The 13,474-nt window shown below is 41.5% G+C and overlaps 1 protein-coding gene across 3 annotated transcripts in view; it reads left to right on the top strand.

Moving 5' to 3' along the window:
* The window catches only part of LOC132772284 (glycerophosphodiester phosphodiesterase domain-containing protein 5-like), a 71,765-nt gene that overhangs the window by 42,182 nt on the left and 16,109 nt on the right, over nt 1-13,474 (top strand). For all 3 annotated transcript variants that reach the window (XM_067466473.1, XM_067466474.1, XM_067466472.1), the window contains exon 13: nt 1,074-1,231. In XM_067466473.1, the coding sequence (XP_067322574.1) occupies nt 1,074-1,231 (158 nt within the window). The remainder of the gene's footprint in view (nt 1-1,073; nt 1,232-13,474) is intronic.

The following is a 13,474-nucleotide window of genomic DNA, read 5'->3' as shown; positions in this document are numbered from 1 at the left end:
TAGGACAATGGGTTTATATATCTGTGGAATGGCTGGGGTGGGGCAAGGAGCTCTACCCTGCTGCAGTTAGGTGTGAATGTTTCAGCTGATCACCTTCATTAGCATTTGAAGGCCTGCCTGAGCCTGGGAAAATCTCTTGCTGGGCAATGCTGCATTTGGTGGTCCCTATGTAGACTTGTCCACAGCTGCATGGTATACAGTAGACTCCTGCAGAGGTATACCATGCAGCTGTGGACAAGTCTACATAGGGACCACTAAGCGCAGCAGCATTGCCCAGACACGCATCAAGGAACATGAAAGGCACTGCAGACTACTTCAACCAGAAAAGTCAGCCATAGCAGACCACCTGATGACCCAACCTGGACACAGCATATTATTTGAGAACACAGAAATGCTGGACCACTCCAACAACCACCATGTCAGACTACACAGAGAAGCCATTGAAATCCACAAGCATGTGGACAATGTCAACAGAAAGGAGGAGACCATGAAAATGAACAAAATTTGGCCACCAGTATTAAAAAACTACAACAGCAAAACAACAGAGAGGAAACAACCAGGCACAGATTAACACCTCCCAGCAAGAGATTTTCCTAGGCTCAGGCAGGCCTTCAAATGCTAATGAAGGTGGTCAGTTGAAACATTCACACCTAACTCCAGCAGAAAAGAGCTCCTTGCCCCACCCCAGCCATTCCACAGATATATAAACCCATTGTCCTAATTCCAACAGACCTCACTACCTCTGAGGAAGCTTGCCATAGATGCAGGCGAAACGTCAGGAGAAATGCCTCTAGAACATGGCTCTATAGCCTGAAAAAACCCACAAGAACCTAGTGATTCCAGCCATGAAAGCCTTCGACAATACATAGATTTTATTATTTATGAAATCGATTAATATTGATCCAAGTTTTTCTTTTACTATCTTTATTTTCTGAAGGAACCACTGGGCTTCAAAAGCTATCATGATGAATTTGCCCGTTTTGCTTGTCCTGATACAGGTGTCAATATGGATTTTGGATTTCGGCTTGTGGTTTCAAAATAACACGCAACTCCTTCCTTCCTTCCTGTTTCAGGTGCTATGGTTGCCGGAGCTAAACCGATCTTACATCCAGTCTGTGGCTCCCGACTTCGAATACTCTTCATCTAGAATGCGTTCTGTGAAGGACCTCAAGAGAAAAAACATCAGTCACCTCAATGTGAACTATCGAAACTTACGTCACATGAATATTCGGTAAGTTACGCTGACAAATTGCCCCCCCCCCCCGAGGACAGGGAATGAAACATTAAGTTGGTCATTTTTTAATTAATATTTATTCAGAAAACAAGATAGGAAAACTGGAATTATTTTTCATATGCTACTAAAACGATGAGTCATACAACTAAATCTAAAACAACATCCTAATCTAAAACATGGGAGTGGTGAAAAAGAAAGTATGCCACAAGTTGAATTCCAACTGCAGAAGCTGTTTATTGCGGGCCAAAGCAGTAATGACAAAATGCATGTAGCAATGCATGAAAAGGTTTTGTCGCAACTTGAAATGGGGTTGCAAGGCTTTTTATCACTTTCACAGAAAGTTAAAAGCATAGTCTCAGAACATCACCATATAGCCCAGTGTTTCTCAACCTGGGGGTCGGGACCCCTGAGGGGGTCGCGAGGGGGTGTCAGAGGGGTCACCAAAGACCATAAGAAAACACCGTATTTTCTGATAGTCATGGGGATTCCACGTGGGAAGTTTGGGCCACATCTATCATTGGTGGAGTTCAGAATGTTCTTTGATTGTAATGAACTATAAATCCCAGCAACTACAACTCCCAAATGTCAAGATCTATTTTCCCCAGACTCCACCAGTGTTCACATTTGGGCATATTGAGTATTTGTGCCAAGTTTGGTCCAGATCCACCATTGCATGAGTCCACAGTGTTCTCTGCATATAGGTGAACTACAACTCCCAAACTCAAGGTCAATGCCCATCAAACCCTTCCAGGGTTTTCCATTGGTCATGGGAGCCAAGTTTGGTTCAAATCCATCACTGCTGGAGTTCAGAATGCTCTTTGATTATAAGTGAACTATATATCCCAGCAACTACAACTCCCAAATTACAAAATCAGCCCTCCCCCAACCCCACTACCATTCACATTTGGGCGTATTGGGTATTTGTGCCCAGTTTGGTCCAGTGAATGAAAATGCATCCTGCAGATCAGATATTTTCATTATTTATTTATTTATTACTGTACTTGTATACCGCTGTTTCTCAGCCTAAATTGGCAACTCAACGCGGTTTACAACAAAATACAACAATCAACAGTATTCAGTTTAAAAACCATAAAAAACAACATACACAATACACAAAATTGGCCCATCAATAACAATCCAATGCATCTCTTAACTAAAATCGCAATCCAATTTCATCGTCCATATTACCAATCCTTTAGTCATCAAATTCATTGCACCGAATTAACCGAATGCCTGTTCAAACATCCAGGTCTTCAATCTTTTTCGAAACACCATCAGCGAGGGGGCTGATCTTACCTCCATGGGAAGGGCGTTCCAAAGCCGAGGGGCCACCACAGAAAAGGCCCTGTCTCTCGTCCCCGCCAGCCGCACCTGTGAAGCAGGCGGGATAGAGAGCAGGGCCTCCCCAGAAGATCTTAGGGTCCTGGTGGGCTGATAGGCCGAGATACGTTTGGATAGGTAAGTTGGGCCAGAACCGTTTAGAGCTTTAAAGGCCAACCCCAGCACTTTGAATTGAGCCCGGTAGCAAATCGGCAGCCAGTGGAGCTGGTGCAGCAGAGGAGTTGTATGCTCCCTGCGCTCCGCTCCTGTTAGTATCATGGCTGCCGCCCGTTGGACTAATTGGAGCTTCCGGGCCGTCTTCAAAGGCAACCCCACGTAGAGAGCGTTGCAGTAGTCAAGACGGGATGTAACCAGAGCGTGGACTACCGTGGCCAAGTCAGACTTCCCAAGGTACGGTCGCAGTTGGCGCACGAGTTTTAACTATGCGAATGCTCCCCTGGTCGAAACCTGGGGCTCCAGGCTCAGCGATGAGTCCAGGATCACACCCAAACTGCGAACCTGCGTCTTCAGGGGGAGTGCGACCCCGTCCAACACAGGCTGTAACCCTATACCCTGTTCGGCCTTGCGACTAACCAGGAGTACCTCTGTCTTGTCTGGATTCAATTTCAATTTGTTCGCCCCCATCCAGACCGTCACAGCGGCCAAGCACCGGTTCAGGACCTCGACAGCCTCCTTAGTAGCGGGTGGAAAGGAGTGACAGAGTTGGACATCATCTGCGTACAGATGACATCGCACTCCGAAACTCCGGATGATCTCATCCAGCGGCTTCATGTAGATGTTAAACAACATGGGAGACAGTATTGAACCCTGAGGAACCCCACAAGACAAAGGTTGTGGGGTTGAACAGGAGTCTCCCAGTAACACCTTCTGAGACCGACCCTCGAGGAATGAGCGAAGCCACTGCAGAACAGTACCTCCAAGACCCATCCCCGCGAGGCGTCCCAGAAGGATACCGTGGTCGACGGTATCGAAGGCCGCTGAGAGGTCCAGCAGCACCAACAGGGACACACTCCCCCTGTCGAGCTCCCGGCACAGATCATCCACTAAGGCGACCAAGGCTGTCTCGGTACCATGCCCCGGCCTAAAGCCAGACTGTGCCGGGTCCAGATAATCCGTGTCTACCAAGAATGCCTGGAGTTGTGAGGCCACCACACGTTCCAGGACTTTGCCCAAAAAGGGGAGATTGGAAACAGGCTGATAGTTGACGAATTGAGTGGGATCCAGTGATGGTTTTTTCAACAGCGGTTTTATCACAGCTTGCTTTAAGCTGGCTGGAATTTTGCCTTCCCGAAGGGAGGCATTAACCACCACCTTCACCCACTCGGCCAATCCCCCTCTGGCCTCCTTCAGAAGCCAGGATGGACAGGGGTCTGGGATGCATGTGGTAGCTCTCATTCCTCCAAGCACCTTGTCCACATCCTCGGATTGAACCAATTGAAATGAATCCATCAAAACCGGACAAGCAGATGCTCGTGTTACATCCTCAGAGACTGCCGTTAATATGGTATCCAGTCCAGAGCGGATCAAAGCGACTTTGTCTGCAAAGAACTGAGCAAAGGCTTCACAGCGAGCTGCCGAGTCATCAGGGCACCCATCCTGAATGGTGGGTTTTAACAGGCCTCTGACAACTCGGAACAGTTCAGCCGGACGGTTCTTTGCAGACGCAATAGTGGCCGCAAAAAAGGTCTTCTTTGCGGCTTTTATTGCCGCGGCATATGCCCTTAAAAAGAACACAAACCGTGTTCGATTTGGCTCGCTCGGATCCGAACGCCACATGCTCTCTAGTTCCCTCTTCTTTCGCTTCATCGCTGCCAGCTCCTCGGTAAACGAAGGAGCTGGTTTAGCTCGGCTACTTGAGAGGGGACGTTCTGGAGCGATCGTGTCTATTGCCCTAGCCATCTCCCCATTCCAGAGAGCGACCAGGGCATCAACAGGATCACCAACTGAGGTGGCGGGAAATTCCCCAAGAGCCGTCAGGAATCCATCCGGATCCATAAGCCTCCTGGGGCGGACCAGTTTAATGGGTCCTCCACCTCTGCGGAGGTTAGGGGGTGCAGTGAGTCTAAAGCTGACCAGGTGGTGGTCGGTCCATGGCAACGGAGAGATGGATAACTCCTCAACACCGCCACCTTCCTCCTATCCCTGGCAGAAAACCAAGTCCAATGTGTGTCCAGCACTGTGGGTGGGGCCAGATACCTGTTGGGACAGCCCCATGGTTGCCATGGCAGACATGAAGTCCTGAGCCACTCCCGATAAGGCGGCCTCGGCGTGGACATTGAAGTCCCCCAGCACAAGCAGCCGTTGGGACTCCAATGCCAGGTCCGAGACCACCCCCGCTAGCTCAGGCAGGGAGACTGTAGTGCATTTTCATTATGATTTATAACAGTAGTAAAATGACTGTTATGAAGTAGCAACAAAAACAATATTATGGTTGGGGGTCACCACCACGTGAGGGACTGTATTAAGGGGTCACGGCATTAGGAAGGTTGAGAACCACTGATATAGTCAGTGCCGTCACACCCAGACCCTGTAAAAATAAACTAAGATGTGCTTATCTCTTTGTCTGGGCGGACCGCGGGGGTCTTTCTTTAGAAGCTTGAGATTCCCAGCAACTGAGGCTACTACAGGTTTTGAACACCAAAACAGAATATTTATTTCTCAAAGTCCTTGCAGACTTGGCATAGCTTATCACAGTTACAAACAAAACAGTCAATTGGTGAAACCATGGAGATGATATTTCTTTCCTTTCCTTCAGTTATTGTGCTAACTTTTCCCCAAAGGGAAGACAAAAATCCTGGGATCTTTTCACCCTAAGCCTGAGCTGCTATGTTATTTATTTATTTACAGCTTTTATATTCCGCCCTTCTCACCCCACAGGGGACTCAGGGCGGATTACAGTGTACACATATATGGCAAACATTCATAGAATCATAGAATCAAAGAGTTGGAAGAGACCTCATGGGCCATCCAGTCCAACCCCCTGCCAAGAACCAGGAATATTGCATTCAAATCACCCCTGACAGATGGCCATCCAGCCTCTGCTTAAAAGCTTCCAAAGAAAGAGCCTCCACCACACTCTGGGGCAGAGAGTTCCACTGCTGAACGGCTCTCACAGTCAGGAAGTTCTTCCTCATGTTCAGATGGAATCACCTCTCTTGTAGTTTGGAGCCATTGTTTCATGTCCTGGTCTCCAGGGAAGCAGAAAACAAGCTTGCTCCCTCCTTCCTGTGGCTTCCTCTCACATATGTATACATGGCTATCATATCTCCTCTCAGCTTTCTCTTCTTCAGGCTAAACATGCCCAGCTCCTTAAGCCACTCCTCATAGGGCTTGTTCTCCAGACCCTTGATCATTTTAGTCGCCCTCCTCTGGACACATTCCAGCTTGTCAATATCTCTCTTGAATTGTGGTGCCTAGAATTGGACACAATATTCCAGGTGTGGTCTAACCAGAGCAGAATAGAGGGGTAGCATTACTTCCCTAGATCTAGACATTATGCTCCTATTGATGCAGGCCAAAATCCAATTGGCTTTTTTTGCCGCCACATGACATTGTTGGCTCATGTTTAACTTGTTGTCTACGAGGATTCCAAGATCTTTTTAACACGTACTGTTCTCGAGCCAGGCGTCCCCCATTTTGTATCTTTGCAATTCGTTTTATATGCCAAAGTGGAGTATCTTGCATTTGTCACTGTTGAACTTCATTTTGTTAGTTTTGGCCCATCTCTCTAATCTATCAAGATCATTTTGAATCCTGCTCCTGTCCTCTGGAGTATTGGCTCTCTCTCCCAATTTGGTGTCGTCTGCAAACTTGATGATCCTGCCTTCTAACCCTTCATCTAAGTCATTAATAAAGATGTTGAACAGGACCGGGCCCAGGACGGAACCCTGCGGCACTCCGCTCGTCACTTCTTTCCAAGATGAAGAGGAAGCATTGCTGAGCACCCTCTGGGTTCGTCCATTTAGCCAATTCCAGATCCACCTCACCGTAGTTTTGCCTAGCCCACATTGGACTAGTTTCCTTGCCAGAAGGTCATGGGGGACCTTGTCGAAGGCCTTCCTGAAATCCAGGTACGCCACATCCATGGCATTCCCTGCATCTATCCAGCTTGTAACTCTATCGAAAAAAGAGATCAGATGAGTCTGGCATGACTTGTTTTTGAAGCATGCATCTTCTTGGTGTCCCCTGCATTTATAGGCCAAAATCCATTTTTCTTCTTTTCTTCTTTCTAATAATCAGGTTGTTCTGTTCCTTTCAAATCTGTTCCAGTCCAGGACATCCTCAATGCAGGCCTCATGACTTATGGGGTACATCTGCACACTCCTTACATGCTTGGTTACACACCTTATTGTCCATTGTTGTTCAGTTATGCCTTACTGCCTCCTCGCTTCGACTGCCAAGTTCGTCCCATATCATGCCTTGCGAGAACTCCATGTTGGTTTTTCTTCAGGCCTGTTTCTTCTCTTCTTTTTTTTTAAAAATTTTTTATTAAAGTTTCTAACATATACATCGAAAGAGTGAGAACAAAAGATTTTTAGGAAAGTTCAGAAAAAGTAAGAGAGAGATAGAAAAAAATAAAATAAAACACACACAACCTAACCCTAAAACTAAGCACATCATACTAAATAAAATTGACTTCCATTTCACACTTCGGTTTTTTGAGTCCATTATTTCCCTTTTAATATCTACAGTTCCTCTTGTTCTCTTCTTTTTTTGTCATATTCACAAAAGAGGGCCCAATCGGTCCTCTTTATCACCTTGCCTGTATTCTTTTTCAAATAAAAAGTCAAAGTATCCATATCTCTTACTTCTCTTATCTTCTCCAACCATGCATCGATTTCCGGGATTATTTCCTGTTTCCAAACACTAGCAAAGGTTATTCTTGCTGCCGTTGTTATATATGTAAACAGCCTATCTTCATTTTCATTAAGCTTTAAGTCTTGGTCGGTAAAACCTAATAGGTAGTATTCAGGTTTCTTTTTAAAAGATTTCTTCAATATTTTCTGTACCTCCACATGTATTTGAGACCAATATTTCGTAGTTTCCTTACAAGTCCACCACATGTGATAGAAGGAGCCTATCTGTTGGCACCCCTTCCAACACTTATTTGACATATTCCCATACATCTGGGCCAATTTTTCAGGTGTAGTATACCACCTGTGGAACATCTTTATCCAATTCTCTTTCAAATCCGACGCATAAATATATTTTAACTTCCTGTTCCACATTTGTTCCCACTCCCTAAAATGAATAGGTCTTCTTAAATTCTCGGCCCACTTAATCATACAACTTTTAACTTGCTCCGTTTCTGTTGCCCAGGACAATAGTTTTCTATATAGAGCTGTTATTATTTTCTTTTTCATATTTACTATTTTATCCCAAAAAGTCTCTTCTGTTTCAAAGATTATGTTTTTATCTTGTTTATAATAATCTTTCATTTGAAGGTAGTGTAGCCAAGTGAGGTTTTTATATTTTTCTTTAATTGTTCAAATGGTTTGATCTCTTGTGTCCCTTTAATTAATATATCTCTGTAGGTAGGCCATTCTCTCCAACCCAACAATCTTCTTTGATGGGCTTCCATTGGGGATACCCACAATGGTGTTTTTTTATAGAAATAGTCTTTATATTTCTGCCATACACGCAATAGAGATGATCTTATAAAATGGTTACCAAAATTCTTTTCTTTAGCTTCTCTATTGTACCACACATATGCATGCCATCCCACTCGCAAGTCAAAGCCCTCTAAATTTAAGCATTGTTCTTTGTCAAGTGATATCCAGTCTTTAATCCAAAGAAGAGCACATGCTTCATGGTATATTTTTAGGTCTGGGAAATCCAGTCCTCCTCTTGTCTTACTATCTATTAGGTTCAGATATTTTATTCTTGGCCTTTTCCCAGCCCACACGAATTTTAGCAATTCTTTATTCCATTTTTTGAAAATAGATTGACTCCTTACAATAGGAATATTCTGAAATAAAAATAACATTCTAGGCAATACATTCATTTTAATCAGAGAAATTCTACCCAGTAGGGAGAGCTTTAGATATCTCCATTTCTGAAGGTCCTTTTGTATCTTTGACCACGTCGTTTCATAGTTATTCTTTAATAACTGGTTGTTTTTTGCCGTAATCCATATTCCCAGATATTTCGTCTTCTTTACTATCTCCAGACCTGTAACTTCTTGTAATTTTACTTGTTTAGCCTCCCTCACATTTTTTGTTATGATTTTTGATTTTCCTTTATTCAATTTGAGGCCTGCTACCTTTCCGTATTCATTGAGTTTTTGTAGCCAATATTGGATATTCTTGACTGGGTCTTCTACAATACCTAGCAAATCATCCGCGAAAGCTCTTATTTTATATTCATATTTTCCGACCTTTGCCCCCTTGATATTTTCGTCTTCCTTTATTTCTCTCATCAATGGCTCTAAGGCCATTATGAAAATAAGTGGAGATAGGGGGCAACCTTGTCTGGTGCCTTTAGTTATGGGGAATTCTTCCGTCAGTTGTCCATTTATCCTTAGCTTTCCTTTTTGTGAGTTATATATTGCATTGATTGCATTGTTAAAATTAGTTCCCATATCCAATTCTTGAATCAATATTTTGAAGAAGTCCCAGTTTAAATTATCAAAAGCTTTTTCTGCATCAATGAATAACATAGCAAATTCTTTTTGATGATTAGATTCGTAGTACTCCAGTAAGTCTATAACTGTTCGGACATTATCTTTCATCGATCTCTCCGGGAGAAATCCTGTTTGTTCCTCCCCGATCCAATCCTTTAAAAATTCTTTGAGCCTTGTTGCCAAAATATTTGCAAATATCTTATAATCTACATTTAACAAAGAGATAGGCCTATAATTTTTAATCTCTATTTCCGGGGTACCTTCTTTATGTATTAATACCACTTCCGCCTCCTTCCATGTATCTGGGATTTTTTGAAAAAGCATTGCCTCATTTAGGACCTTTATCATAATAGGTATTAAAGATTGCTTAAATACCTTATAGAATCCTGCTGAGTATCCATCTGGTCCTGGTGCCTTATCGGCATCTATTTTGCTTATTGCCTGTTCAATCTCTTCAACCGTAATTTCTTTATTTAACTTCTCTCTAACTTCGTCTGTAATCTTTTGGAATTTCCTTTTACCTATATATTTCATAATCTCTTCTTTATCAATGTTTTCCTTAGCATAAAGTTGTCCATAAAAATTCTTAAATTCTTCAATTATTTCATTATCCGTCGCTAACACCTTATCTCCAATTTTTATTCTTGTTATTTGTTTAGTTTGTTTCTTCTTCCTTACTTGTCTTGCGAGCCATTTCCCTGATCTATTAGCGTTCTCAAATGACTGTTGTTTCAGAAATTTTAATTGTCTAGCTTGATATTCAAGATCTAACTCATCTCTTTCTTGTTTTAACCTTTTTAACTCCTTATTTAGACTTTTCTTATCCGTTTTTTTTTTCAATTCAATTTCCTTTATTTTTATTTTTTCTGCTATGTCTTTCATTTTTTATTTCTCTCCCTATTTTTCTTAGCTCCTTGCTGAATTAAGTGTCCTCGTAACACCGCTTTCAATGCATCCCACACAATTTGTGGGTTCATTTCTTCTGTGTCATTAAAGTTTAAATACTCCTGAATTAGTTTTTTATAAAATTCTCTATCTTCTTCTTTCTTAATTGAGTTCTCATCAAATCTCCATTTCCTCTGTTGTTTTTTGTGGTTTATTATTACTTCAATTGGGCAGTGATCCGATAAATCCCTTGGAAGTATATTTATTTGTGAAATCTTAGTAGATAATTGCCTTGTGACCCATGCCATGTCAATTCTTGACCAAGACTGGTGTCTATATGAGTAGAAGGTATAATCCTGTTTCAGTTCATTTCTGCTTCTCCAAGTGTCCTCTAAATCAAGCTCCGATTGAAGGTCGAGAAATTTTTGAGGGAGCCTAGCATTGCCCCCTTTTCTTTTCTTTAAACTTTTATCTTTTTGAATGTTAATTACCCCATTAAAATCACCAATCAGCATAAGTTCGTCAAAGTCCGTTTCCTTCAGTCTAGAGTTCAGATACTCTGCAAATTTTGCCTTTGAGTCATTTGGTGCGTAGATGTTGCAAATTAAAATTTTTACATTTCCCATTGTAACTTTAACTGCCAAACATCTTCCCTCTAAATCTTTAAATGCCAATTCTGATGGTATGTTTTCTTTCACATATGTCACCACGCCCCTTTTTTTCTTCTCACTAGATGAATAATATGTTTGTCCCAATTTTTTATTTGTTAAGTAAGCCACATGCTTGTGAGAGATATGTGTTTCCTGTAGTGTTATGATGTCATATTTTAGTCTTCTTAATTTATCAAATACCTTTTTGCGCTTCTGGGGAGAATTCAAACCATTTATATTATTTGAAAAGCATTTTATTTGCATTTCCTCCATTTTATTCATTCTTATTCAAGTCCAATCCCATATCACCAATATCCAGTTGCGCCAATCCGATTGCCATTTCGTCTGATCCGCAAGCACCTTCACTTTGCTCCTGAGGGGGTGTTTTTCGGCTTTCGTAACTTTTAGAGGGTGATCCATAACTTTTAGGCGAGAAGTGTCTCGCTTTCTTAGGTTGGTTACCTTGGCTTGGGGTTACGTCTTTTCTTTCTCCTTTTCTGTCTCTTTGTTGTTCTTCTTCTTGATCTTGTTCTTTCGTTAATCTTTCGTAAAAGTTTTTCGCTTTCTGCTCTGATGTTAACCAAAATCTTTCTTCTTATGTCACCATCACCCCTTCCACTCTCTCCCACCTGAACCTTATTCCACGCTTCTTCAATTCATCCGTAAGAAAATAATATTTTCTTCTTCTGTTTAATGTTGCTTGGGGGAATTCTTTGAGTACAGCAATTTTTGTTTCTTTGTAAAAAATTGGATCCCTATTACTCTTATACAGCACATCATCTCTTATTGTTCGTCTAGAGAACTGTACAATTACGTCCCTAGACGTCTTATTCCTCCTGGCATACAGAGAGGAGATTCTGTAGATCTGATCCACCTCTTGTTCAATCTCATCTTCTTCGCACCTCATACTCTTGGCCAACAGCTCACACATAATTTTTCTAATATCTTTGTTCTTTTCCTCAATAATATTTCGAAATCGCAATTGATAATCCATTTGTCTCTGGAGAGTTTTTTCCTGTTCCAATTCTAATTTTTCATTTTGTTTTTCCAGACCCTTGACCTTTTTCAGAATCTGAGATTGGATCTCTTCATTCTTTTCCTTACTACTCTTCAATTCTTTCACCTCCCCATATAGATTGGTAATATCTTTTTTCATTTGTACGTATTCTTGTTTCACTTCTGTCTTAAGTTTCTTAAATTCTTCTGACATAGCCTTATAATTTTCTTCTTGTTTTTTAAAGTGTTCTTCTTGTTTGTCTGTCAAGTCCTTCTTAAGAGCCTTTATTTCTTTCAATATATTATCCATCTTTGGATTAATATCTAATGATCCTCTTCTAGCGTAAGTTCGTATATCTCTTTCTTTCTCTGTGTTGGCTTTCGTTGTCATCTGTCACTTGGCTTCCAAATTTCTAAATAATTAATATCAAATTGCTTATTAAATTGTAGTTGTTTTATATTTCAACACATATATTTCTAAACTGTTAATTCATTAATTTCAATAAATCTTACTTCCAATATATCCAATCAAATTTGCTCTAAAAGCAAGAACAGTTTATATATATAACTTTGTATTAATAATAGCCTTAATTAATTAGTTAATCAACGGCACTCCCTTAATTATGTATTGTTCAAAATTTATATTCAATCAATTCCTGTAATATTTAATAATTTTTAATTAATAGTTCACTTAATAATTACCAATAAATTTATACTGCCCTAGAAATATTTATCAATTAGTTCAAGCTTTTATCAATAGTATTATAATTAATTCAATATTCATATTAGTTCAATTTATCCCCTCGGAAAGGCCACTCTTTTTCTTCTCTGTCTTTTGCTTTTATTCTTGCACTCTTGCACTATCCAAAGTCTCCACCAGATGGTACACTCGTTCTTCCTACTTCTCTCCTGAACTCCCGTCTATTTCTCTATATTTTACTCTTGCATTATCCAAAACCTCCACTAGATGGCACACTCGCTCTTCCTGCTTCACTCCTATACTCCCGTCTGCTTCTCTTCCTCGCTCTTCGAAAAGACGTCTACTTCTCTTCCTCGCTCTTCTTTCTCTTTATCGTCTGCTTCTCTTCCTGGCTGCGTCTGCTTCTCTTCCTCGCTCCTCACTTGGTACGTCTACTTCTCGTCCTCGTTTTCACCAGTCTTCTATCCTTATTTTGCCCTTTATTTCTTGCCTTTCTTGCCTCTCTGTAGCGTCTTTTCTCTATGGTCCCTTGGAGTCTTTCTGGTTTCCTGTGGTTCCCGTCTTTCCGCCCTCTCCAACTCACTTCCGCCCTTAAGCTTCGGGCCCTTTACAGCACCTCGCCTCCTCCTCCTTCACTGACTTCACTTCCTTCTTCCGTTCTTGAGCCTCCGGCTCCAATCTCCGAAATTGTTTATGAAGAAGGGCGGCTCGTAGACCAAACAATATGGCTCCAAGGTCAATAATTTAGCTTTCTTTTCGAGGCTTTTCAAGGCTTCTAATAAACTTCCTTTAGTATTGTATTTGTTAACTTAATGTTTTCTTAATTTTTTCTTCTTTATATTAATTATGTTAGTTATTGCTGTTCCCAATATTTAGCTGTTTTAGCTTTTCTTAGATCTTCATTCCCGGGTCTCGCGGCTATCCCTTTCTTCTCGGTTTTTTCCCTTCGTTCTTCCAAATTCCGTCCCCCCCCCCCCCGCTTCCCACTTCAAAGGGTAGAGGAGGGATATAAATCTCCTTTCTCTCCTTATATTTCTCGTGTCTCC

The sequence above is a fragment of the Anolis sagrei genome, chromosome 3 (genome assembly GCF_037176765.1).
Source record: "Anolis sagrei isolate rAnoSag1 chromosome 3, rAnoSag1.mat, whole genome shotgun sequence".
NCBI lineage: Eukaryota > Metazoa > Chordata > Lepidosauria > Squamata > Dactyloidae > Anolis > Anolis sagrei.
Note: the sequence above shows the minus strand (reverse complement) of the source record. Positions and strands in the feature narration are given on the sequence as shown.